Here is a 27,074-nt window from a genome sequence, read left to right on the forward strand (position 1 = left end):
TGCGCCGGCCGGCTGGAGGTGTGGCACGGCGGGCGCTGGGGGACCGTGTGCGACGACGGCTGGGACCTGCGGGACGCCGCGGTGGCCTGCCGCGAGCTGGGCTGCGGGGGCGCGCTGGCCGCCCCCGGGGGCGCCTTCTTCGGGGAGGGCGCGGGGCCCGTCCTCCTGGATGACCTTCGGTGTCGGGGTAACGAGACAGCCCTGCGCTTCTGCCCCGCACGGCCGTGGGGCCAGCACGACTGTCACCACCGGGAGGACGCCGGGGCCGTGTGCGACGGTGAGGAGGTCACGAGGCACAGGCCGGCGGGGCTGTGGCGGAGCCACCGGCAGGGGCACAGGAAGGGGCGGGCTTGTGTGGTTTCATAGCCTCCACCCCACGGGCCCCCGCTCTCCTGGCCGGACTACCCACTTGCCCGGTCTCGTCCTCATCCGGGAGACCTCGTCCCGCATCGGGTCCTGGGCTGGAGGGCGGGGGTGGGGGTGACCGCCTGTTCCCCCGCAGGGATGCCTCTCGGATACGTCCCCCCCACGGCCCCGGCAGTGGACAGCAACCGCTCAGCGTCCCGGGCCCCGCCCCCCGCGGCGGGCCAGGCCCCGGGGACCGCAGGCGTGTCCCCTCCGCCTGCCTCTCCCACTGCCCCGCGGGAGCCCGGGCCGGAAGCCGGTGAGTCTGTGACGCTCCCCAAGGAAGCAGGGCTTCCCTCTGCTTCCTCGCCCTTCGTCCGCCCCCAGGCACCCTCTCGCGCTGCTCAGAGACCCTCTCAGCAGGGGCGGAGGGTCGGGGGAGGAGAAAACGGAGCACCCAGAAGGGTCTGTGCTTGGTTCAGTAGTCTGCGCCATCTCGAGTTTTTGGAGGCTGACTCCTCATAAACGCCGAGAGGACTGGGTCAACAGTAGTTGTCTAATTTAAAAAAAAGTTTATTTTGAGAGAGGGTGAGCATGAGTTGGGGAGGGGCAGAGGGAGACAGAATCCCAAGCAGGTTCTGAGCTGTCAACGCAGAACCTGATGTGGGGCTTGAACCCACGAACTGTGAGATCATGACCTGAGCTGAAATCAAGAGTCAGAGGCTTAACCGCCAGAGCTACCCAGGCGCCCCTCATTTTAATTTTTTAAATGTTTATTTATTTTGAGAGAGAGAGAGAGAGAGAGAGGGAGTGGGGGAGGAACAGAGGAAGAGAAAGACCCTCAAGCAGGCTCCAGGCTCCGAGCTGTCAGCACAGAGCCTGATGCTGGGCTCAGTCCCACGAAGCATGAGATCACCACCCGAGCCAAAATCAGGAGCCAGACACCTGGCTGACCAAAGGAGCCACCAGGCGCCCCAATGGTTGTCATTTTTAAAACACAGGCCTTAGTCGTATTCACGTGTGGTGTGGCCAGCAGACCAAGACCGGACAGCCACTGGAGAGAGAGTGGGTTTCCATCCCACACAAGGCAGGGGCGGTGCAGGGAAGCCCAGGGCGGTGTGCAGGCAGAGGGAGCGAGGGGGAGACGCGAGGGGGAGCCTCGAGCCGCAGCCGTGACTGGGGTCTCCGTGGGAAGGGTCCGGCGAGGCCCAGTGAGCAGGCCCAGGACCGGCTGGCTGGCATCATTGCCACGGGCCGTGGGGCGCAGGGCTGCCCCTGGACGTCAGGCACCCGGACGTGGGGGCCGGGGTAGGTGGCCGGGGGCCGGAGTGTGAGAGGCGGTGGGGGGTCGGACTCCCGCAGTTTCCTGTCTCTAGGAATTAGCTGACCCTCGGAGGGACAGGCTCTCCGGTCAGCAAGGCCCCACGACGTGGAGCATGAGAAAAAGGAAAACAGGAAGGTGTCGGGGGGACAGCTGTGCCCTCATAGCCAGGAAGGGCTGCAGGGGGTGGAAGATGGGTTCTCGTGCGGGAGGCTCTCCCCCCTTTTCCTGAACAACAAACAGCAACTCTGGCCATTCACTCCGCGCTCACTGGTTCGTGGTGCCGCGGCTGCTCCAGGTGCCCGCGTGTCTACATGAGGTGAGGCTCCCAGCACTGGGCCCCGGGTGCTGCCTGGTCTCTGTGTGTCACAGGTGAGGCCACGTGGCTAAGAAAAAAAGGGCGAGTCAGGACTCAGGTGAAAGCGTTTGTTCTAGGACCCACAGTCTCTCTTTCTCTCTCTCTCGTGGTAAATGGACCGTTTGAGTCATTTTCAAGTGTACAGTCAGTGGCCCTGAATACGTTCATGAGGCCGTGCAGCCACCCCCAGCTGTGGGACCCTTCCGTCACCCAGACACACCCCCCAGCCCTTTGAACACAGACCCCCCCCCAGCCCCTGCTCCCACCCTTCTACTTCCTGTCTCTATGAATTTGACTCCTTTGGGGACCTCACAGCATTTGGGCCAACGTCCTCCAGCTTCAGCCGTGCTGGGGCGGTGTTCGAATTCCCTTCCTTCTTAAAAAATTTTATGTTTTATATTCTATTAGAGAGAGAGAGAGAGAGAGAGAGCGCACACACACACACGTGCGAGTTGGGGAGGGGCCGAGAAATGGAGACAGAACCCGGAGCGGGCTCCAGGCTCCGAGCTGTCAGCACAGAGCCCAACAAGGGGCTCAAACTCACAAGCAGTGAGATCATGACCTGAGCCGAAGTCGGACGCTCATCCGGCCGAGGCACCAGGTGCCCCCGAATTCCCTTCCTTTTAAAGGCGGAATCGCATTCCATTATGTGCGTGTACCTCATTTTGCTGTGCCTTCCTCCAGCGCCGGGCATGTGGGCTGTCCCCACGCTTGGGCACTGTGAGCAGTGCTGCTCGGAGCATCTGGGGCAAGTCCGTGTGAACAGCCGCTCCCACTTAACCTGGGGTTTAAACCCCGGGGGGGCGGGTTTCTGGGTCATATAAGTAATTCCACGTCTAACGCTTCGAGGAGCCCAGACTGAGCCGGCCTCTATCCCTTGCGCCACACGCAGACGATGGCCCAGCAGGGCACTAGCGTGTGGCCGATGGAAGGCAGGTGGAGGGACACAGCTGGACGGCCTCCTGACTCTCGTTCTCTGGGTCTCTTCCACCCTAGGGTCCCCCCAGCTGCGCCTAGTGGCCGGGCCCGGCAGGTGTTCGGGCCGGCTGGAGGTGTGGCATGGCGGGCGCTGGGGGACCGTGTGTGATGACAGCTGGGACCTCCGGGACGCTGCCGTGGTGTGCCGCGAGCTGGGCTGTGGCGGGGCTCGGCAGCCAGACCCTGCCGCCCGCCGCTTCGGCTGGGGGGCCGGCCCCATCTGGCTGGACGACGTGGGGTGCTTGGGGACCGAGGCGTCACTCTCTGACTGCCCCGCCGCGCCCTGGGGGAAGCACAACTGTGCTCACAATGAAGATGTTGGAGTCACCTGCACTGGTAAGGAGGCACTAAGCGTCTACTGAGTGCCCGTCTCCTGAGCCCGTGCTCTGGGCTGGGTGTTTTTCACACGTGTGACCTGCATTCACACCTCACAGTAAGTTCACGTGGGTGGATGTTAGGCTCAATTTACTGATGAGGCTGAGGCACAGAGAGGTTAAGTAACGTACACAAGGTCACACAGCTGCTAAGCGGATTCTTTCTCCTCCTCCCATTCCCAAGAACGCTCCCCAAGATGAAAGGAAGTGAAGACAGGGCCTCTGGGAGACGCACAGAAGCCAGAGTGAGGCCAGCTGCAGGGAGCTCGGGCATCGTGTTTGCCGTTCGCTTCCAACATTTCTCGAGTGCCAGGCACCAAGCCAGGAGCTGGGGCCTCAGGATGCAAAGCACACAGTCCCGGCCTTCGGGAAGCTCACAGCTCACTGCAAGCCTGTGTGACGTGTTCCCATTTGGGAGGTCCCCAAGACCAACTTCAGGTTCCATCATTTTCTAGAAGGACTCACAAAACTCAGAAAAGCTGTCCTACCAGTATGCAGTACTGCCGAGCGGGGACGCTCCCCAGACTCGGGGTGCAGGGTATTTATGGGAGCTCGGTTACAAGCTATGGCTGCCTCCCTGTCGCCTGTCCGTAAGTCACAACCTGGGTACCACCTCTGGGTAGCCCCAGGAGCCAGCAGCAAAGGGCCCAGCGTTCTCTGGGCACAGCGAGCATTTTCCTGCACGCTGGTGAGAACAGCGCGGCCCTAACACTGGAGTCACCGCAGCTGAGGCCCCGCCCTCTCCTCTGGAGGCCACGGGAGCGACCTGTCAGATCTGGCACCACGCTGGTGACGGGTGAGAGGTGGACGGTGAGATGTTACAGGAAGTGAGGCCATGCATGGCCAGAGAGGAGGAGGACAGGTTGGACGTGAGAAGGGCAAAGAGGGCCAGTCACGAATGAGTGAATGAGTGACGGATGGGTGAACAGAAGCTTGGTGACCGCAGAGATGGGAGGTGTGGCCAGATACTCTTGTCATTATGGTGTCTGTCATCTTCCCTGTCTTCTCCTCCCACCTTCCAGAGACCTCCGGCCTGGATTCTATCTCAGACCCCTTCAGTTGGAGCTGGGTCCCTGGCCTGGGTAGAGACCCGGATGCCACCAAGCCCTCGGCGAGGCTGACCCCCAGCGTTCCTGGGAAAACCACCACCAAGGCCCCAGGGAAAATGCCCAAGAGCACTAAGAAGTGGGTGACCAAGAATGCAAAGCGACCAACCACTCAGCCCCCCGTGATGCCAACCACTAAACATTCCAGGGTCCTGGGCACCCAGAGGCCCCCTGAACTGACCTCACGGACCACCACCACCCTGACCACTGAGGTCCCCCACAGGATGACCTCACATACCACTGCAACACGGACTCCCCGGGCCCCCCGCGAACGGACCTCTAAGACTGTGGCAACATCAACCACTCCAGGCCCCCGGGAGGTGACCTCTGAGGCCACTATAAAGCGAATCCCTCTGACCCCCAAGGAGCCACTGGCTGAGATCCCAGCACAGAGTTCTCCAGAGTCACCCACAGACCCAGCCCCCTCCCCCACTGGGAGCACCGCTGGGGCACCAGGTGAGTGGAGGGGACACAGGAGGAGAGGCTGGCCCCTCTTGACCCCTCCTGACCTGGGGTCTTCTACCAGCAGGCCCGTTCCGCGTGCGTCTGGCCGATGGGCCCAACCGGTGTGCTGGCCGGCTGGAAGTGTGGCATGCTGGGCGCTGGGGGACGGTGTGCGATGACGGCTGGGACCTGCGGGACAGTACGGTGGCCTGCTGGGAGCTGGGCTGTGGAAGGGTCCGGCACCGAGTGGGCAAAACCCACTACGGCCCCGGGACCGGCCCCATCTGGTTGGATGACGTGGGCTGCAAGGGAATCGAGGCCTCGCTGAGTGACTGCCCCGCTGGGGCGTGGGGCCAGCACAACTGTGACCACGAGGAAGACGTGGGGCTCACCTGCACTGGTACTGGGGATGGGGTGGGGGACCCAGAGTCACTGCAGGAGATCCTGGAAGGGTAGTGTGGAGCTGCAGCAAGGACCTGAGACAGGGCAGGGCTCAATCCATGCCCCACTTCCTCCCAAGGCTACGCCGATGAGGATGATTATCCCCCCTGGACGTGGGATCCCACCTCCGGAGAGGACCTGGCCAAGGGGACCACCGCTGCAGCCGTCCCCGGACACACGCTCTCCTGGGGCACCACCAAGAGCCCAAGGGGACCCTCCCCAGCACCAAGGAGTCTCCCAGACACAGGTGAGAGGCACAGCCAGGGTGCGAATGGGGCCATCATCCCTAAGAGACTCTAAAAACGGTCCCTCCTTGGAACTCTCGTGGAGAGCCTTGAAGGGAGACACTCCCCCTCTCCCCCGGCACCGTATGTCTCCAAGAATCAGACCAGGCTTTGCAGGGCCTGAGCCCAGGGTCCTCCGCAAACCAGCCGTGACATCTGAGGCTGGGCCCTTCCACCCCGACAGCTGGCCCAGGTCACCACGTCGCCATCTCCCCAGCACCCTCCACCCCGTTCCGGTCTGGGTCTGGCAGTGGGTCCGTGGCCTGGTGAGGAGCCCTGCATGGAGGGGTCTCCTCCCTGTGGCCAGCGGGGCGGCCTTCAGCCCCAGAGCCAGGCCGTGGCCCCTTTCACTGCAGCCGGGACTGTCCTTCCGCCTCTGTGGCCACATGTGGGGCGTGCCCCTCAGCCCTGCTCTCCCGCAGCGCCCCCGCCCGCGCCGTTGCGCTTGCGTGTATGTGCGCGCGTGCGGCGACTTTTTGCGCCGGCCACGGGCCTGTGCTTGTGTGAATGTGTGTGCGCGTGCCCTCACGGTTTCTGCTTGTCGCGCGCCCCTGCGTGTACGTGCGTGCGCGTGCTTTCGTGGGCATGTGCGCGTACGTCTGTGCGCATGCTCTCGGGGCGTCTGTGCGGCCCACGTGCCTGCGCATAGGCGTGCTGCCGCGGGTTTCTCAGCGGCCCCCGTCCCTGCGCATGCGTGCCCTCGCGGGTTTTCCTTGGCCCGCCTACGCGCGCGTGCACGCGCCCTCCCAGCCTGTCGGCCCTGCCCACTCTCCCATCCACGCCCCTCCTCTGCGCCGCCTTGTGCTACCGCCGCTCTCTTTTCCCGCGGTCCGCTTCCGCTCCGTGCTCTCGCATCCATTGCACGCTCCCAGCCCTCCTCTCCGCGTCCTCCCTCCCCCCTCCCCATCTGCCCCTCGCGCTCCTTGTCATCCTCGCGCTCCTTGCCTCGCACCGGTGGCTTCTTCGCCTTCCCCTCACGGCTGTCTCCTCCTGCCCAGGCCTGGCCCTTTCTGTCCCGTCCAGCCTGCCGCACCCGCTGCGCCTCCAGCTACTCTCTCCCTCTGCTTCTCCGGGTGCTCCCCTGTCCCCCGAAGGTCACGCTTCTGCCTGTCACCTTGCACCCCTCTGCCCCTCTTCTCCTGAGAGACCCGTCCCCTCTGGAGCACCCCTTCCTTCGCCCCCTTTCCCGCCTTTTCCTGGCGCTCAGCACGCACGCGCATTCCGCTGCCCTCGGCAGGAGAGCCGGGCTCCAGCGGCCTTGCGCCCGTCTGACGTCACGAGCGCGCTGCGCCTCCTGATTGGCCGGCTGGCCCCGCCCGAGGTAATAAAAGCCGGTGAAGCGCCGGCTTCCAGAGCGGCCAGCTGTCTGCTGGGACGGGCTGTTGTTAGCGACCCCTCGGCGTGGAGACACGGTCAGACGCTGGGCAGGGAGTCCGTTGGGGGGGGTGCGGGGGAAGAAGGCATTGCATGAGCCCAGTAAGTGCAGCATTGCGACCTGGGCCGGGGGAGTCTGGGGTAGTCACGTGTCCGCCCTAACAGTGAGGCCCGCTGGGGAGCGGGAGCAAGCACAGATGAATTCCTGTCCTCACCGCAAGGGGACCTTGAGAAAAAAATGAGCCCACTTCTTTGAGCCTCCGTTTCTTCTTCTGAAGAAACCGTGCAGGAGAGTCACCTGTTCTGTGCCGGGCACGCGTGATGCCAAGATTCGGGAGCCCTGGGTGCTGTTGTTAACGCCCGTGTTTCAGGCGGGGGAAATTCTGACCCAGAACGAACTCAGGAGCCACCCCTGAGATCCATTTGAAACGATTTCACACACATTTTGCTCACTGGATTGGGAAAGACCCCTGAACTACTGAAGGTAATGAGCACTGAGTTCTGGAGTCCAACTCCTTGCGTTCCAGTTGTGGCGCCACCAGGATGAGACCTAGCTGGGTGACCTCCGGTCGCAATCCAATGAGCAAAACGTGTGTGAAATAGTTTAAAACCACAGAACATTGCTTGTTAGCGTGTCTTACCGTAAATGAGCAACAGCTGCAGGATCCCAGGGGCGGCGTCGTTCTTTCTAGCAGAGCAATCAGGACAGGCCTCGCGGAGGAAGTGGCGTTCTCTCCAGCGGCAGACACCAGGAGGAAGGCAGTTCTCAGAGGAGCAAAGTCCAGCGTTGAGGAAACTGCTGTGCCCGTCGGGCATTGTCACCTCCGCCGGGCCTTTAGCTCCATCATGTGTTTAGTGATGTCCGTTTGTACTGCTACCGTCACTCAGAACGGCACAATTAGGGGCTTATTTTGCGGTTCTGTAGGTCAGAAGTTCAACAGGAGCCTCCTAGGGCTAAAACCGACGTGTCAGCAGGGATGTGTTCCTTCGGAGGCTCTAGGGGAGGCTCTGTCCGTGTACCTTGTCCAGTGTCTGGAGGCACCCACATTCCTTGGCTCGTGGCCCCTTCATCCATCTTCAGAGCCAGCAAAGCTGCATCTCTCTGACCTGCCTTCACATCTTTCTCTGTCCTAAATTTAGGGATTTGTGTGATTGGATTGGGTCTCCTTGGACTGATGCAAGACAATCTCTTCATCTCAAGGTCTGGCCTTTAATCAGATCTGCAATTTCCTGCTTGCCACATTAGGTGACATATTCGCAGGTTGTGGGGATTAGGGCACGGACCTCCACGCCTTTGGGGGAGTGTTAATCTGTCTACCACAGAGGGTGTTGTAGAGACTCAGTAGAGACTTGCACGTTTGTCGATTGAATGATTGAATGAGAAACCATAATGTAAGTCTGGAGCCCGTGTACTGTCACTTCCTACTTCACCGAAGTAACATTTCTTGAGGCTTCTCAGAATTTGGAGACACAGACATTAACTTTGTGTGAAATGTCCGTAGTGTGGCAGGCGTGGATACAAACCCCTTGGGACGTAGCAGTGATGAGCAAGGGAAAGGGAGGCCGAGACTGGCAGTTTAGAACAAGACGGCCGAGAGCAGTCTTACCGAGAAAGCGCCCTGTAAGTGATGACCTCACGGAGGAGAGGGAGAAATCCATGCGGATATCTGGGTGGAGACTGTTCCATGCAGAGGGAACAGCGCATGCAAAGGCTTTGAGGGGGAAGTGTGCTTAGCTAGTTCAAGAAACAGCAGCAAGGTCAATGGGGCCAAAGTCGAGTGGCTGATGAGAATGATGGCAGGAGAGGAGATCTGTGATGGGGAGCCTGGAGGGAGCCGAAGGGGCCTTCCAGGCAGAGGGAGCAGCATGTGCAAAGGCCCTGTGGTGAGACCTTGAGAGAAGGGCAAGGACATCAGCGTGGCCGGAGCAGAGTGAGCCAGGCAGGGGGAGGGTGATAGGACAGGAGGCTGGATTTTGAGTTTTATTCTACATGCGTGGTGGAGAATTTTAAGTTGGAAAGGACATGCTCACCTGTGTATTTTCAAAGCAGTCACTCAGGATGCCACAGGGGAAGTGGATGGAGGAGCTAGAGGGCGTGGAGGGAGACCCCGAGGTCTGTGCGAGGTGACAGTGGTCCTGCCTGGGGTGGTGGTGGAGGCCGAGGGAGAAGTGGATGTCTGCAAGCTGTGTCCTGGGAGGTGAGCTGATGGATTTGAGTGATGGGTCGGATGGGGTGCGACAAGAGGAAGGTAGGGGATGGGGACCTTTCACTGGACTGGGGACACTGCGGAGGATCCACAGGACCACAGTGGGAATATTAGATCCACAGCGGGTGCCTCGGACACACTTGAGTGGAGGCACTAGATACGCCATCCTGGAGCTCTGAGGAGTGCCCCGGCTGAAGCTATAGATCGACAGGATGGAGGCCACCACGGTACCTCTGGAGGTCCAGGAGGGGAAACTGAGTCGTGGGGAAGTTGGGAGAGGTGCTCACGCAGCTAGGAAGGGACGCATCCGAGACGGAAGCTGCGAAAGGCGTGGGCAGTGCGGACGTGGATGTGCGCGGTCTTGAGCGACGAGCAGGGAGCTAACGCGTGGGGAGACTGTGCGGCCCCGGGGAGGGGCCTCCTGCGGAGCCAGACGGCAGGGACAGGCTTGGGAACGGTGAGCCGGCCCTCAAGCCGCGGCTCCCCCGTGCAGGGAAGGGGTGTGGCTGGGTCTCACAAGGGCCTGACGCTGCCGTGCTGCTGCTTCGATTAAAAATGCATACATTTTAATGAAAAAGATCAAGTCCGTGGCACACTAATGGGCCATGAGCAGGTGGGCATACCTTAGAGTGCACTTCGAGAACACAGACCCCAGGAGGGTGCTTGCAGTTGGGGGACTGGCATTTTAACAGGAGGAGAGCTTCGATTTGTGTTCCTAAAGGAGCCCTTCTAAAGGCCAGCATCCTGGGAAGAGATCTTCACTGCTAAAGGGGTTTTTTTCCCTCTAAACTTTTTTCCATTCTTAATTTTTTAAAATGATTTTTATTTATTTTTGAGAGACAGAGAGTAAGCAGGGAAGGGGCAGAGAGAGAGAGGGAGACACAGATTCTGAAGTGGGCTCAGGGCTCTGAGCTGTCAGCACAGAGCCCGACGCGGGGGGTCGACTTCACGAGCCGTGAGATCACGATCTGAGCCCAAGTTGGATGCTTAACCAGCTGAGCCATCCAGGCGCCCCTCCCTTTTTAATTTTTTAACTAATAATGCTGCTAGTGGTTTTAAAAATTCCTAAAGAGTATGACCATCAGGAACGATTTCATAGCTGTCCTCTTAAGGTATTTAAAAGGCTCGGGGAAGGTATTTAATTCAGAACAGTTAACAGGGAGACATGACTACAGTGTGTGCACTGCCGGGCGTCGGGATGAAGACTGACCCTTCTTCTATTAGCATGTAATGTATTCGGGGACAAAGCCAGGGATTTTGCACCTGGGACAGCCAGCCACAGAGCTCAAAGTGACCGGGACAAACATGCCCAGGGTGTCAGACACTGTCCTTTTGCCTGGTTTCATGTGCAGAGTGGGAAAATAACTTTATGGGGGAGAAGGGGACTCCAGAGGGGGAAGTAACAGCGCGAGCAAAGGCCCAGCGGTGCACAGAGGCTAGATGTGAGCGCCTCACGGTTCGGGGTCCAGTGTGGAAGGCGCTGGAGAGGCGGGCAGGGCACAGTTAGTGAAGGGAGACGCGGAGCGTGGGCTTCATGGCTGCACGTTTGAATACACTGAACCCACTGGATTGTACACTCTAAGGCATGTGGGTTATATCTCAACAAAGCTGTGCTTAAAGTAAGTTTTTTGATCAAGCTAGGAGACTGAATTCAGTCTTTCTGTTCTCCCTATATAAAATGGTATATTTTTATATTACACAGCTGACCATTGAACAACACGGGCTTAGGTGCACCAACTCCCACGTGGTTGAAAATCTACATGTAACTGTTGATTCCCTCAAAACTTAACTACTAGTAGCCTCCTGTTGACTGGAACCCTTACCAACTACAGAAACAGTTAACGCATTTTGTTTGTATGCATGTATGAATGTATATGTGTGTGTGTTTGTGTGTATGTGTATTACACTGAATTTTTACAATAAAGTAAGCTAGAGAAAAAAGTTATTAAAATCATAAGGAAGGGAAAACGCACTTACAGTACTGTACTGTATTTATGGAAAAAGTCCACATATAAGTGGACCTGTGCAGTTCAAACCCAGGGTGTTTAAGGGTCATTTCTATGTTATATAAAATTGCTGTCATGTAGAGATTATCCAAAAGACACAGGAAAAATACTATGGAAATATTCCTGGTAGTTCATGACTAAATATATTACAGGGTTTCCACCCCCCCCCACCTCCCCCAGGAAAAAATAAAGAATGAGGAGGGGCAGGGACTTCAGGAAATTGAAATAATAACTGTTCTTACTTTACAAGCGCGTTTAGTCCCAGGTTCTGTTCTTGTCATTGAGATGCTCCCAGTTGATCACCACGGCGGCTGTGGGGTCAGGGAGACACTGGGGTGGTCCAGGTGAGACAGGATGAGACCTGAATTGGGGTCCAGGATGAACAGAGGTCAAAACCAAGAGACATGAGACTCAGTTGTCCCTGTGTCTCTTAAGGCGACGCGGATGGTTACGAGCCTTCCCGGACGTGGGATGCACCTTCTGGAGGGGCTCTGCCCAAGGGGACACCCGCCACTCTTACCACGGCCACCACCCGGGACCCAGGCCCCTCCTCTCGAGCTCCAAGGATCCCTGGAGACACAGGTGAGGCACGTGGCTGTGGCGAGGGGACCAGGGTGGTTGTGTTCTGGGGCAGAGAGACGGACTCCAAATTCCCTAGTGGTGACCCTGCTCTTACCCCACAACCAACAGAAACACGCCGAAACAAGGGGTTATTATCCACATCAGCGGTCCCCAGCTGGGGATGGCCAGCAATCCTGGGAGATGTTGGGGCTTGTCACGACTAAGAGAAGGGGGGCCACTTGATCCTAATACGTAGAGCCCACAGATGTTCTCACTTACCCTACTCTGCATAGGACAGTCCTCCACAGCAAAGAATCCCAGCTCCAAATGTCAGCAATGCCCAGGTTTGGGAAACCCTAACCTATACTATGCAATTCACTCTGACAAATCAATAAGAAATTTATAGGAAACCCTCTAAGAAAAGGGGGTAACAGTTATGAACAGGTGATTTACAGAAGGGGAAGCCCAAGTGGCCAACAATTATATGTAGAAACATTCACACTCAGAAGGAATCAGGAAATTCAAATTAACATGACAGGCATGGAAAGAATCAGAAAGGCAGTTACTATCAAGTGTGGATGAGGATGTCAGGAGACAGACATCCCCACTGGATATAGCGATTCAATAAAAACAATTCAGTGAAATTAGGGGTGCCTGGCTGGCTCAGTTGGAAAAGCATTCAACTCTTAATCTCGGGGTCATGAGTTTGAGCCCCACTTTGGGTACAGAGATTACTTAAATAAAGAAAACTTTAAAAAGTTTTAGTGAAATTAAATATGATTGCACATTATGACCCAGGAATCCTGCTCCTAGATCTATATTCCAGAGAAATTCTTGAATAGGCTTATGAGGGAAACATATATGAAGGTGTTCTTTGGAATGTTATGGTATCAGGGGGTTGAGGCAAGTGAAGTGTCCGGCAGTGGGTCCACATGATGGAATCCCATGCAGTAGCCAAATCAATGCCCTGCTGCACACACAGGTACAGACCACATAATATGGACGAAGAAAGACAGAACCAGAGTGAAATCTCCAGCAGAATGTCATTTACAAAAACTAAAAGCACAAAAATACACATACACTTAATATAGTAACATGTGCACACATACAATTCTGTGTTGTGTAAGAACATACATGTCTGTAAGGACACACGTCCAGTGCGTTAAAGGAGGGAGCTGTGGGAGAAAGTGAGCAGGATGCAGATCGGGGAGGAAAAAGGAGAGCAGGCAGAGGAGACCCCGCAGGACTGCTGGTGACCGTGCACAGAGGTGTGTGATCAGCTTAGCTCTCTGCACCTTGGGTCTGAGAAATTAAGACTCAATACCACTCTAGGTTCCAGAGCCCCTACAGCACCTAGACAAGCTGAGATTCTTGAAATAGTAACTAAAATCAGGTAACATTTACTGAGCAACATGCCACATGTCAGGTCCTATTCTAAGCACTTCATGTATATTACCCCTTTAACCCTCATAACATCTACCTGAGCCCTATGATGTAGGTGTTACAATTATGCCCATTTCACAGATGACAGAAACTGAGGCACGGATATCAAGGCCTATGACAGTATTAATAATCACGAGTGTCTGTTACATGCTAGGCATTGTGCTAAGTGCTCTGTACGCACATGAGCTCAACCACCTACCGAGATTCCAGACAGTTCTGTAACTTGTCCACAGTCACCCAGTTAGGAAGTGACAGAGCTGGGGTGTAGGCCCAGGCAGCCTGGCTAGAGGCCAAGCCCTTTACCAACCACTTCTCCAACGCTGAAAACACAAGGCAGGAATAAGATGCACCTCGAAAATTCTACAGGAAAACTGGAATTTTCTAGAGCTGTGTCACTCAATAGGGTGGCTCCCAACACAGGCAGCTAATTAAATTTAAATGAATCAAAAATGTGAAAAAAAAATGAAACCTTCATTTCCTTGGGCGGACGAGCCACATCTCAAGTACACAGCAGCCACCTGTGATCATTTCCATCCCTGAGAAAGTGATAGTTTAATGGTCTAAACTCTCAACGCAGAGAACATTGCTTCATATCTTGCCCCCGCAATTTGCGAACTGGATCCGGGCCACCTATGACAAGTTACCTACCTCTAGGCCTGACTCCCTGCAATCCGCAGAGAGGGAGAAACTCCACACTTAGGTGGAATCCGGGCCAGGAAGAGGGCGAGCCTTCTCACTCTACTCAGGCCCTGAATTTAAGTGCTGCCCAGACACTCGGTAATCAAGGTAGATAATACCTTTACAGTTTTAAAAATCCAGATTAATGCAAAACATTCACAATGAGCTAAATACCAAAAATTTAACTGAAGCCAGGCTCCTGTCTACCTCGACTGTCCCTAATCCTGGCCAGTCGGATCCTGTTTTGGGTTACAATTTTGACTTTTTTGTTCACAGTGGATCTTTTGCAATAATTTCCCTTAACACTATGACATAAAAATCTTGATTCTGAGATTACACTTCGGAACCGCCCTGCACCCCCCACCCCATGCTTCTGCACCGTCTTGCATCTCCGCCTTCCTCCCCCATATGCCCCTTCAGGCCCTCCTGCATCCCAGAGGTAAGCCTCCACATCCCCCACACTCCCGCATCTCCCTGCAAGCTTGCAGGGCCGCCACCCTTCCGCTGCCTCCTGCCTTCTGAGGTGGCCGGCTCCCTCCCGTCCCTCACGCGCAGTGGAGGACGCCAGGTGGCGCCTGGAGACACCGCGGGAGGTGGGGAGGCGGGGCGCTGGGCTGGGGTGCAGTCTGCCAGCGACCCAAGACGTCACGAGGCCTTGCGCCTTCTCATTGGTAGGCCTTCCCTGGAGGGGCGTGGCGGGCCGCGGGAGTAGGTGGGGCGGACTGACCTCGGCCCTCCGTCTTTCCTCCTCCTCCAGGTTCCGAGAGAAAGCTGTGGCCGGGGCCTCGGCTGCTGCGCCCCACAGCGTCCAGGACGGCGGCCCCTGCTCCTTCCCCAGCTCCCACCGCTTCACCAGAGCCCCCGGGCGCACCAGTGACCTCCGACTCTGCGCCACGGCTCCTTCCTGAGGCAGCTTCAACACGGAAGAGGACCTCTGACCCTCCTGACACTTTGCCACCCAACCCCGACCTGGCCTCCTGGATGAGCCCTAACCCCACCTTGACAACCCCTGGCCTCGCTTTGCCCACCCCCGACGCCACGGTGATTCCAGCATCCACTCCTGATCTCTCGCCCACCCCACCACCCTCCTCGCCCAAAGAGCTGACCTCTGACCCCTCTGCACCAGAGGTGGTGACCCACCTTTTTTCTACCTCAGGGTTGACTCCAGAATCTGACACAATCCCAAATGTGGACACAGCCCCATACCCTAGCTCCATTCCAGATCATTCCAGGTCCCCAGATCCCTCCACAAGCCCCTACCCCACTACCGCCCTTCACTCTACTGTGACCTCTCACCCTCCTACTACCTCTCAATACACCACCACCCCTCCCCCCACCACTACCCCTCCCCCCACCACCACCCCTCAACCTATTACACTCCCTCAACTCACCACAGCCCCTCAACCCACCACACCCCTTCACCTTACCACGACCCCTCAGTCCACCACAACCCTTAACCCTACCACAACCCCTTACTTCACCACGACCCCTCCGTCCCCCACAGCCCCTCACCCTATCACAACCCGTTACCCTGCCACGACCCCTGACTCCACCACAACCCCTCACTCTACTGCCTCTACTCTCCCCACCATGACTGCTGACCCTACCTCATCCCCTGTGGTCACTGTCAAGTCCGTTCTAACTTCCTTGGGAACAGAACTCTTCTCTCCCACGCCAGCACCAGCAGTCAAGCCCAGCCTGCACCCCTGGTTGACCTCCATGGGGACCCCTCATCCCTCTCAGATGTCCAGCCTAGCGCCTTCTCCAGCCTCCGAGTCCAGCCATCCTAGGCCTTCTCCAGGCCCAAGCATGGACACACTGTCCACTGAGGATTTCAAACCACCAAGAAGCCAGAGCCCCCATCCGACTCCACCACCCACCCAGACCCCACACTCAGACTCTCACCCCACAGTGACCTCTGACCTCCACCTGTCTTCCATGGCCCACCCCTTGGACCAACCTCCTCCTGACCATCTCACCCTAAGGCCAACCCCTGGGCAGAGCCCAGACCCCCTTGGCCCATGTTTGGCTCCAACAGCACCTGTAAGAGTCATGACTTGTGAGCCACCTGCCCTGGTGGAGCTGGTGGCTGCTGTGAGGGACGTGAGTGGCCAGCTGCAGAGGCTGACCCGGGTCATGGAGCAGGACCAACAGCAGCGCCGAGCTCTGGGACTGGGGCTGACTCAGCTGGTGGAGGCCACCCGGGGTCTGGGGCAGCTGGGGGAGGTTGTAAAGAGACTGGCCGAGAGGGCCTGGCCCCCCAGCACACCTGCACCCACCACCGCCACCCCAGAGGAGGAAGAAAGGCCTCTGCGGGGAGACGTGTGACCCTGTATGGGATTTGAGGGGCTTAACGTGCTCCCAACCAAAAAATGAAAACCAGAGTATCTAATTAAAAACCAGATCGCAGCGACATTTGTGGCGACCTAGGAGAACCCCAGAGGGTGGACTTTGGTTGGCGAATAACAGGCACCATGCAAGGCGCTGGTTTTCTGGTGAGGCTGTTGGTGATGGTGGGTGATGAGCGTGGTGGTCACAGTGAGGATATGTAGCGAGAAGGATGACGGTGATGGTGTTCGTGACAGTGGTGACGAGGAGGAGGATGATGGAGGTGGTGATGATGATGGAGGTGGAGGTGGTCACGGTCATGGTGAGGTCATGGTGGAGGGTGATGGTGTTAACGGTGATGATGGGCATGATGGTGACGACGAAGCCACCACGGGCCCTGACGAAGCCTCATGAAGGCAGAAATCTTTGTCTTGTTCACAGAGGTGAGCCTGACGCGGGGTGCACACTCCACAAATACCTTTTGAATGAATGAGTACATGACAATAGCAATAATGACAAATACGTGTTGGGTACTTCCTCTGGGTCAGGCTCTGTTTCCAGGGCTTTCTGTGCCTAACGTCACGTTACCTTCGTGAACACCTGGTGAGCAGGTGCTGTTATCACAGCTCAGCAGAGAGAGGGTGAGCTCTGGAGCCTGGATGCCTGAGTTTGAGTCCCTTAGGGTGTGAGACTGAGCCGCTTCCTTCACGGCTAGGTGGGAGTCTTTTCAGCTATGAGAGGAGGATAGTAAGTATACACCTCGTGGGTCGCGGTGCTGGTTCAGGGATGTTAATGCGGACGTGCAGGTGTGCACAACACTCGCCTGGCTCCGGAGAAGTGCTCGGTCTGGGGTAGCAGCTGCTGTGCGCGTCCCGCTTTCACAGGTCCGGGCACTGAGGCCCGGGTCGGTCAGGGAACACACGGTGGAGCCACGGCTGGGACCCAGGCTTGTCTGACGCGGGGCCCTTGCTCGTGAGCCCGCGCCGCCTCCAGGCGATGGGACTCCGGGGGTTTGTATCCTTTCTCTGAGCAGAAACGTTCTCCGTCTCTTCACTGGTGCCCGGAGATGGTGGCGGTGGTTGTGAGGATGAGAGAGGCGGTGTGGACTTGGACAGAGCTCGGCACAGCTCCGTTAACAAGGATGATCACAACTCCTCCCGGATGCACTTCCGTGTGCCTGACCCAGTGTGGCCTCATAACCCGACATTCCACCCCCATCATGCCCTTTGCAGGAGGAACTCAATCCCCATTCCAAAAAGGACACTGAAGCTCAGAGAGGGCAAGCCCTTTGCCTAAGACCACACAGCAGAGCAGGAGCTCAAACCCAGAATAATGCAATGCAAACTCCCCTGCTGTGACCTTGGCCTGGGGTTCCGGATGGCCCCTCTCTGAGTGACCTTGGGTGGGCCCCTTCCCCTCTCTGGGTCTCCACTTGTAAACTGGGGGCCGTGTTGAAAGACCCCAGCTCTGATTCCAGCTCCTGTGGCCTCAGGCAGGAAACGGTTCCCTCCTCCTCCTCCTCCTCCTCCTCCTCCTCTCCCCCGGGAGCCTGGCTCAGAGGTGCTGGAAGGACACGGAGCTGGCGCCCCCGCAGTCCTGCAAAGGCCAGCAGGGTCCAGTTACTCGCTGGGGGCGGGGAGGGATAACGTCCGGGGGTCCTGATAGATGCACTCTCTCTGCCCCCGTCAACAGGCGGAGGAGCACGCGGGGAATCCTGTTCCCTGGGTCTCATTAAGCCCCAGACTTACAGAACTGCTGACTGGCAGACTGGGGGGGCTGGGGGGCCTCTGCCTGCCTTCCCCTTCCCTCCTAGGTAGTTAGGGGCTCACAGGACGGCGCACCAGCTTGGAGGCAGGGGTCTGCTTCCCCATTTGCAGGTTGAGGCAGGTGCACCCCAACTCTGAGTCCCCCCAGAGGGCCCCATGGGGTTTTAGGCTCTGGGCTCCCCCTACAGTGAGCTGAGGTTGGGGAGGGGACTCTGGCCCAAGGTCCCTCCACCCTCTGCTGCCTTCTGGCAGCCCCAAAGAAGCAAGTGCTTAATTATCCGGTCACTCTATCCCTGCTTGGCCAGGCAGCTAAGCCCAAACATCTGGCCCCGGGGCCCAAGGCCAGGGTGGATGGCCAGCCCCCACCTACTGCTGGCCCTGACCTGGACACCTCCCACGGGACAGCTGAGCCCTCTGCTGTGCCCGCCAGTTGCACCAGGCCCAGAACAGTAGCTGCAGAGGCCTAGCAAGGTCGACTGATGTAGGAAAAAAACATTTGACAAAATTCAACACCCATTCACGGTTTACACACGTAGTCTCTTCGCAGAGTAGGAGCAGAGGGGACTTCCTTAATCTCATGAAGGGCAGACAGAAAGACGCAGATCTGTCCTTTCGCATGGGCGGTAACGACTGTCCACGTAGAAAACTGCAAAGAATCCAGCGGACCAGTGATCAGTGCTGTTGAGAGTTTAGCTAGGGTGCAGGATCAGTACTCTTGAAGTGTGTCCCTTGCACCAGCAATCGTGAGCAGAGCACTAGTGGCATGGAGCTCCCAGGCACCGCTTCAGACCCACTGGGTCAGAATCCAGGTTGTGATAAGGGGCCAGGTGGTTCATGGCTGGCAGCCTTCAAGTGTGAGAAGGACGCCTCAGGCCATTTGCATATCTTTGTACTAGCACCGATGTGCAGGTTGCTGCCGAAGAGCTTGTTTTTAGAGGCCTCTCTGCTGGCCCCGCTCGGCCGAGGCACACCCCCCTCCCCCCATGCAAGCAGGGTGCAGCTAGGTGCAGCTGCAAGGCTTTGATGCTCTGCTGTGACTGTTCCTCGCGTGATTTCATCTTGGGCTCTGTGAGGTTGATGGGACTGCAGCCCTAGCCTGGGGTCAGGCCGAGTCATTCCCTGGTGGGCTTGGTGGCTGGATTCCTGGCCCATCCCTGGGCAGAGGGAGAGGGGACGGGAAAACTTTTTTTTTTTAACGAGAAACTCCACATTTTCACTTTACGCTGGACTCCGACATGGCCCTGCTTGCGAGCTTGGGGTTCCCCAGCTGGCGGGGGCAGAATTTCCCCAGCCCGGGGAACGCTTCAGAGGTGCTGGGTGGGTTTTAAGAACAAGACTTTGGAATCAGGCCAGACCTGGTTGGAATTCAGGCTCTTTGGAAAGTAGGGTCTTCCCTCTGGGGCCTCGGTGGTCTGTTCTGTAAAACGGAGGGAATAGGGGGCCCGTCCTGAATTGAAGGGCTTGGTTTGTGATTAACTCGGAGCTATTACAAAGAGGGCCGGGCTTTTTCCTTTCTCTTTAATGGGGATTCAGAGGCCAGAGAGGGAAAGAAAACCAATCAAGGCATGAGAACCTTGGAAAAGCCTGTTTTCTGGTGTTTTGTTTGTTGGGGTTTTTTTCTTCATCTCATTGAGATGAAATTTACATGCCACAAAATTCACGCTTTCTCTGTGTACAGTTCAGTGGGTTTTAATATATTCAGAGAATTGTGCAACATGTACCCCAATCTAATTTTAGGATGTGTCCACCACCATCACCACCCCAAGAAGAAAAGCGGTGCCCCTTCCCATTGCCCGCCCCCCAACAGCCCTACCCTAGCAACCACCAGTCTTTCCTCCTCTGTAGATTTGCCTCCTCTGGACATTCCCACAAAGGCATCCTACAGTGGATGCTCTCCCGCGGCCGGCCTCGCCCTCGTCCCGCGGTGTGTGTGAGGCCCATCCACACTGTGGCAGGTTGCTCCTTTCTCGTGCTGAGTGACATTCCGGAGTGTAGACGGACCGCGTGCTGTTCCTCCACTCCTCTGCTGATGGACGTCCCGGCTGTCTCCGGCTTCTGTCTGTCGTGAGTAGCGCTGCTGTGAATATCAGTGTGGACGCATGTTTTCATCTCTTGTGGGCACACCTAGGAGCGGAATTGCCGGGCCGCGCGGTAATTCTGTGCTTGATGCTCTGAGGAACTGCCGGACGGCCTTCCACAGCGGCTGCTGCACCGCGTCCTGTCCCCCCAGCACGGCTCGGGGGCCGACTTCTCCACGTCCTCACCACCCGCGTCAGTGGGTGTGGAGGCTTCTGTGACCTCCTCCTGTCTCCATCATTTACCCCCACCCTTGATGCCCATGTCCTCCCACAGCCACAGGCACACACACAAGCCCTCACGCACACTCACGCACACATATACCCACACGCACGCCCTCATGCTGAGTCACGCTCACACAAACCCCAGCCCCTTGTCTGGGACCCTTTAGGCACTGGCAGCAGCCGGACCGCCTGGGGACCCAATCTGGGTTTGAGTGCTGGTTCTGCGCTTGCCCCTGCCCCGCAGTGGGAGCTCAGGTGCCACCTTGGCCGGCCTGGCTACCCCCGGGCCCCTCCCTGTGAAATGGGGAAGGTCCTAGCCAGTGGGCAGATGTGTCTGGGGCAGGGGGCTACTGCTCAAGGAGCAAGGCTTCTTTAGTGTTAAGTGTTCAGTTTCGTATTAATCCTACTTAATAAGTAATGAATGCTTAATTAGCACTGTCCCTGCCCCCTTCAGTCCTTTCCTGGGAATCTTGGTCCTCCTCTGCCCTGGACACCCCCCCCAGCTGGGTGATTATCACCTCCCAGTTAATCCTCAGCTGCTGCCACCAATTAACACCCTGTGCCATGCCCCATGCCCCGCTGGGGGGGCCCTGCCTGCCCCTGCCTGTCTCCACCCCCCTCTTACCAGCTCCACTCTGCCCCAGCCACCTCCAGTTTCTTTAGGACACATTCTTGGCCTGATGGCTCAGGCTATTTCAGATTCACGGAGAAGACAGCAGGAGGTCCTGATCATGCCCAGTCCCCCTCTGCCCGGCTTATCCACCTCCCCTGTCTCGTTCTCTCCAGGGATCCCCTACTCCAGGAAGCCCGCCTGGGTTGCCTAGGACAGGCCAGTGTCCCTGGTCCTCTGGATTGAACCTAGATTCAGGGGCCTTTGGGGTCACTCCGAAGCAGCCGCCCCAACCTCTGTGCATGTAGCACCTTGAGGCCACAGCAGGGGCACTGGAGGGGGTGGTAAGGGCCTGGGAGAGAGTGACACACGATCCAACTCTGAGTTGTAGCCTTGCTCTGGGCTGGTGGCCAAAGAGGGCGAGGAGAGGAAGACAGAGTGTTTGCAAACAGGGAGGCTGCCAAGAAGGGGCCGTGGTGAGGCGGGGGGGAAGGTGTGAAGGAGAGAGGGACCCAGCTGGTGACTGGCAGCGGCGCCTGGGTGACTTTTCTCCTCCTGCTTCACACACACACACACACACACACACACACACTCACTCACGGCCTCGTGGACAAACACAGGCCTGATGTGCACACACACACAGCAAGGTGCATGCAAGCTCCCACCCAGCCCCTCACACACAGGCTCAGACACTCAGACACACAATCATGTCATCCACAGAGACACGGTCACACCCCCGCCGCCTCCCCACTACACACACGGGCTCTGACGCTCACACACACCCTCCGGTCCAGCTCAGGCTCCCATTCACGAATGGCTCTGATGCTCGGTGCCTCTGCTCACACACTGGTCCGTGCAGGAGCAGGCTCACTGGGACACGCGTGCAGCCAGCCTTTGGCACGCAGCACGGCCACACGGTGGGACCGTTTTCTGCCATTCTTTCTGTCTCCCCCTCTCTCCCCCCTGATAACACAGTCCAGCACATGCATCACCCTTCTGGTTCCCAGCATCATGGCGATTTAGGTGCCAGATGAAGTCGGGTGAGAGAGGAGAGGACACAGAATGAAGAGGGCGACAGCCTGGCGCGCAGGGAGAACAGGGCAGCGGGATTCAGGGAAGCCCAGCCCGGGAGGAGAGGAAACAGGGCAGGAAGACAGACACAAACCAGATGGGTTCGTTTATTAAGCACGCATTTCCTGGCCCCCGGCTACGGGCCAGGATGCTGACGGGTACGTGGGAGGCCCCCCAGGACAGGCCAGACCCCTGTCCCCAGTAGGACACAGACCCACGTGAGGTCACAGAGGGACGTTGGAGAGCGGGGAGGTGGGCAGGCCCGGTGGGGGCCGCGCTGAGGAGCGTGCGGTGAGGGAAGGAGCCACGAGACTGCAGATGAAGGCAGCAGCTTTGCCAAAGCCCTGGGGGAGATGGTGACAGTGACACGCAGGCCCCCCAGGCCACAAGAGGGACACAGAACGCCCACATGGGAGGAAAGGAAGGCCAAGAGGGGCAAACAGGCGAGAGGGAAGCCACAAGCCACCCTGTGAGGGCAGAGGAGACCTCGGGATGTGGGGCGCACCGGCTCCCTCCGAGTCTCTGCAGGAAGCAGGCTCGGGCTGCCCCTCACTGTCCGGCCCCCTCGGCCACCCCCTCGGCCTCCCCCTCGCGCTGCCTCCAGGGGCGCCCCAGGAAGTCCCGGACAGAGCCCACCGGGCTCCTCTTCCGGGGGTGGGGGTCGAGCAGCCCCCACAGGAGACTGTCGGCCACAGGCGTCAGGCCAAACCAGGGCTGGGGACGGTCCTGGGGCTGGCCGGTCGCCTGCCACACCAGGAAGTCGTCGTAGAAGGGGTCGGCCTCGGCCAGGGGCTGGTCCCAGGGGAAGTAGCCGGTGAGGAGGCAGAAGAGCAGGACCCCCAGGGCCCAGGCGTCCAGGGCCGGCTGGATGGGCAGCCCCTCAGGGAGGGGCGGGGGGCAGCAGAGCTCGGGGGCCGTGTAAGGGATGGGCGGCCCCGTGAGGCGCAGCAGGGTCCCGCGGGGCCGCGTGTGGCCGAAGTCGGTCAGCTTGACTCGCTGGCAGGCGGGGTCGCACACCAGCACGTTCTCGGGCTTGATGTCCCGGTACACCAGGCCGCGGGAGTGGATGTGCTCCAGGGCCGCGGCCAGCTGGGCGGCACAGCGCTGCGCGGCCGGCTGCGGGAGGCCCACCTGCGGGGGACGCGCGTCAGGGCTCTGTCCCCGCCCTGCCAGCGGGGGGCGTCTCCTCAGCCCCAGGACGCCCAGGAGAAGGCAGGACCTCAAAGACGTTTGCCATGGTGAGGCCCAGGGGGCCCTGTGTGACCCTGTGAGGCCTAACGGGACCCCCCATGAGGCTCAGGGAACTCCAGTGACGCCTGGGGGGAGTCCACGAGGGCTGTGAATCTCAGCGGGCTATGCCGTCGGTTCTCTCTGCTCCAGAGGCCCCATGAGGGGCTCGGTGAAGCCCAACGCGGTGAGTGGGCCCCTCGGAGGCCTGCGCGGGCTGTGCCTACCCACCTTGGGCTGGATGAAGGCGATGAGGTCCCCGCACAGGACAGGCTCGGTCAGGAAGCTGTAGGAGGTGGCGGACTCGATGCCGATGCCGTAGGCCGTTACGATGGCAGGGTGCGCGCCCAGCGAGAGGCCCACGCAGAACTCGTACAGGAAGCCGCGGAGGGACGTGGAGGCCTTCGGGAGTTCCTTCAGGGCCAGGGTAGTGCCTGGGGGCGGCGGGGGCAGGGGTGGAAGGGGTGTGAGAGCCCGGGGTCGTCCCCACATGCCGTCGCGTGTGTTCCCGTTCCTCCCCACCCCGGACGGACGGTAACGGCGTAATAACGCACGCATTCGCGCGTTTCTGCCCTGCTGCCTCGGAGCGGCCGGAGGGGCCCCGAGACCGACCCCAGAACCAGCCCGGCCCCTCGTTCCAACAACACACCGGCACAACAGCCACGTCACAGGCCCTGGGAGAAAAGATGCCCTGCACCCGGGACTCATCCATTCACGGAGGAGTCGAGAGGAGTCGTCACCCGCGCAAACCGCTCCCTGGCACGGAAGTCCCCGAGGGAGGAACTCCGGTGTCCGCTTCCCGGCTCCCCAGCAGCCGCGGGCCCAGCCGCGCACCAGGAGGCGCGTGACAGAGAGGACACCTCCTTACCCAGAACGCTTCTCCCTCGCGCCCCAGCTGGACCGGTCTTTCCTGAGCATCTGCACGTACCCTGGATGCCCGCCATCGTGGCACACGCCACCTTCTATGTGGATGGTGTCTGTCCCGCTGCCCTCGTCCGGTGCTGAGTGCCCGCAGGGGCGCTGCGTCCCCCCCTTCATGCCTCCCAGCGCGGGGGCGGGCACCCAGATGGTGGGATGACTCAGTGCCTCCTGCACCCCGTCATCGCTGGTCCCTCCGAGTTCCGCGGGACCCCCGTCTGCATCTCCTCTCCGCCTCCCTCTCCGTCGTGGGCTGAACCGTGCACCCCCTCCCGGAATCCTTATGTCGAAGTCCCACTCCCAGTTTCACAGAGCATAACTGGATTTGGAGATAGGGTCTTGACAGGGGTAAAGTGAGGTCACAGTCCACTGTGACTGGTGTCCCAGGAAACCGGACATAGGCACGCATATGTGAGGACCCGGGGGAAGACGGCTGCATGCAAGCCAAGGAGAGACGCTTGGAGACCACCGCCCACACCGGCAGATCGGACTTCCCTTCTCCAGAAGTGCCAACAAACAAATCCGTGTTGTCAGCCACCCTGTCTGTGGGGCTTTGTAGGGGCCGCCTGAGGGCACCAGGACTTTCATGGCCCCTCTCCGTCCTGGAGCTCCTCCTTGAAGGCAGGCCTGACTCAGACTCATCTCTGGGTTCCAAGCACCAACTGCCCAGGACGGGGCAGAGCCCGCCAGGTGGCCTTGGAAGGCGTGTCCCGAGTGGACCCCGACTCTGAGTTCCATCCACGCTGCCCCTGTTGCAGGGGGAGGTCAGTGGACGTGTGCACGCTGGCAGCGGGTACCAGATGGAGGAGGGGCAGCGTGCCCTGCACACCCACTGTGCGTCAGCCTTGCTGAGTGTCCGGCAGGCAGCGCAGCTCCTAGTCATCCCCATGGTGACCGCGAAGCGGGCCGCATGTGAGCGTCAGAGGGGGGCTCGGTCTTGCTCCCCTTTCTCTCACCTAGAGCCATCGACATCGACAAGAGCACAGCCTTTTCAGAGAAGGAACCATCGCCCGCATTTCCGAAGGAGGAGGCTGAGGCTCAGAGAGGGTAGGGGAGTCCCCAAGAACACACAGCCCAGAAGGGGCAGAGGCAACGCTCGATTCATGTTTACAGACCCCCAAGCCTCGGCTAGCTTCTGCCTCGGCCCGTTCCGCCACCCACTGCCCCTCCAGCATCTGCCTCCAGGCCCTGGTACCTTTCTGGCGATGGGTGACCAGCAGGACCCGGCCAAAGCGGCCCTGGCCCAGGGGACGCACTTGCTGGTAAAGCTCCTCCACCTCTGCTCGGACCAGGGTCTGCGCACTTAATGCCATCGTGTCCTCTAGCTCCAGGGCTGCCTCCTGGCCCTGCCGGAGCTCCTCTGCCGTGAGGCCCCCTAGGTCCTCCTCGGCCAAGTTCTCCGCAGCCCCCGCCTCCACCTGTTCCTCATCTGACTGTTTGCCGGGCATCTCTGCAGAGTAGAGACCATGACCCAGGGCCGGGTCCTGCTAGGGGCTCGAGGGAGGGGGCCCTGGGGCCTGGACTCCTGGGTCTGAGGGAGGAGGGGCTGGGGCCTGGACTCCTGGGTCTGAGAGAGGAGGGGCTGGGGGCCAGGACTCCTGGGTCTGAGGGAGGAGGGGCTGGGGGTCTGGACCCCTGGGTCTGAGGGAGGAGGGGCTGGGGGCCAGGACTCCTGGGTCTGGGGGAGGAGGGGCTGGGGGCCTGGACTCCTGGGTCTGAGGGAGGAGGGACTGGGGGCTCATTGGCACTTCCCACTGTGACTCAGTCTCCCTCTTCATTAGCTACATCTGAGGAATGGGGAGAACAGTGGCTGGCTGGGGTGAGGTCAAGCCTAAGGTCACAGATGTCTCTCACCCCCGCCCCCACATTCCTGCGCCACCCAATGGCCCAAGGGTGAAAGATGAACCAGATAACTCGAGACACCCCCCACCTTGTTTCCAAAGCAAACAGACTTGGGCCCTGGGGGTGGATGAGTAGCCTCTTTCTCCTAAGAGCAAACAGGTGCTCTCTGCCTCCAGGGGCTGGGAGGGCCGGTGCCTCCGCCAGGGCCTTGGGAACTGGGAACGGGAGACCTGGATGGGGGAAAGCGCCTGGGAGAAGTCGCCAAGTCCTTGAGACGCCTGGGGTCCAACTCTGACCTTACCCCTCCTCCCTCAGACCCAGGAGTGCCAGCCCCCAGCCCCTCCTCCCTCAGACTCAGGGGTCCAGACCCCCAAACCCCCTCAGACCAGAAGTCCGGAGCACTAGCCCACCCCTCTCCTGGAACCTTATACAACTCACACGTCTTTTGACTCCCAGACTCCGTTTCCCTAACACTCAACCACTCTACGGCCTCAGAGCTCAGCCCCGGACCCTCTGAGGGACCCAGGACTATGGCCAACTTCTGGGCTTCACTATCAGGTGCTGCCCCCCTCATGCTGCTCAACCCTCGCCTCCTCCTGACCTGGGCTCCGGCCTCCAGACCTCACCTTCTCCAAAGCTTGCCTGACCCTTCGCTGCCTGCTGTGGTCAGTGCCCAGCACTAGATCCCATGCCAGCAGAGGCCTGCCCTGGAGCAGACCCCGCCCCCACCTAGGGGGTCGTAAGCCCCGCCCCTGGCCCTGCCCCTTCCATCTCGCTGGGGCCAGAGCGACATCGTGTGTTGACTCCTAGAACTGGCTGCGGCCAGAAATGTGTCCCAGACCCAGGCCCCCAACCCCTCCTCCCTCAGACCCAGGGGTCCAGACCCCCAGCCCCTCCTCCCTCAGACCCAGGGGTCTGGCCCCCAACCCTTCTCCCTCAGACCCAGGAGTCCTGGCCCCCAGCCCCTCCTCCCTCAGACCCAGGAGTCCTGGCCCCAGCCTCTCCTCCCTCAGACCCAGGAATCCTGACCCCCCAGCCCTTCCTCCCTCAGACCCAGGAGTCCTGACCCCCCCAGCCCCTCCTCCCTCAGAC

The 27,074-nt window shown here is 59.3% G+C and overlaps 2 protein-coding genes and 1 long non-coding RNA gene across 4 annotated transcripts in view; 1 reads left to right on the plus strand and 2 right to left on the minus strand.

Annotated features, from left to right (window-relative positions):
* SSC5D (scavenger receptor cysteine rich family member with 5 domains) overlaps positions 1-16,333 on the plus strand; it is a 17,612-nt gene extending 1,279 nt beyond the window's left edge. Inside the window, 8 exon segments of the mRNA XM_029924570.1 lie at positions 1-277; positions 503-664; positions 3,021-3,338; positions 4,399-4,938; positions 5,012-5,326; positions 5,447-5,614; positions 11,674-11,820; positions 14,678-16,333. The exon segment at positions 1-277 is cut by the window's left edge and continues 100 nt beyond it. Coding sequence (XP_029780430.1) covers positions 1-277; positions 503-664; positions 3,021-3,338; positions 4,399-4,938; positions 5,012-5,326; positions 5,447-5,614; positions 11,674-11,820; positions 14,678-16,248 — 3,498 coding nt within the window. The 3' untranslated portion in view covers positions 16,249-16,333.
* Positions 1,270-6,834, minus strand: LOC115280128. 2 transcript variants are annotated; one of them, XR_003903673.1, is made up of 4 exons: positions 6,604-6,834; positions 5,319-5,402; positions 4,992-5,228; positions 1,270-2,052 (listed from the first exon to the last, which is right to left on the minus strand). It is a non-coding gene; the product is annotated as an uncharacterized LOC115280128 (long non-coding RNA). The 2 variants fall into 2 exon arrangements; XR_003903672.1 differs by lacking the exon at positions 6,604-6,834 and having other exon boundaries at positions 5,319-6,158.
* Positions 16,334-22,076: 5,743 nt separating the features above from the next.
* SBK2 (SH3 domain binding kinase family member 2) lies at positions 22,077-26,210 on the minus strand. The gene is made up of 4 exons (XM_029924690.1): positions 26,071-26,210; positions 25,336-25,590; positions 23,454-23,656; positions 22,077-23,126 (listed from the first exon to the last, which is right to left on the minus strand). Exons 2-4 carry the CDS (start codon positions 25,586-25,588, stop codon positions 22,545-22,547), a joined length of 1,038 nt encoding a protein of 345 aa, XP_029780550.1. The 5' UTR covers positions 25,589-25,590; positions 26,071-26,210; the 3' UTR covers positions 22,077-22,544.
* Positions 26,211-27,074: the final 864 nt, after the last annotated feature.

This window comes from Suricata suricatta, chromosome 16 (assembly GCF_006229205.1).
Source record: "Suricata suricatta isolate VVHF042 chromosome 16, meerkat_22Aug2017_6uvM2_HiC, whole genome shotgun sequence".
Lineage (NCBI taxonomy): Eukaryota > Metazoa > Chordata > Mammalia > Carnivora > Herpestidae > Suricata > Suricata suricatta.

Coding starts and splice junctions, on each gene's coding strand:
- SBK2 (XM_029924690.1), bottom strand. CDS start 25,588: ATGCCCGGCAAACAGTCAGATGAGGAACAGGTGGAGGCGGGGGCTGCG. Junction 23,657..25,335: donor GGTCACCCATCGCCAGAAAG/GTACCAGGGCCT, acceptor CGCCGCCCCCAG/GCACTACCCTGGCCCTGAAG. Junction 23,127..23,453: donor TCGCCTTCATCCAGCCCAAG/GTGGGTAGGCAC, acceptor CGTCCCCCGCAG/GTGGGCCTCCCGCAGCCGGC.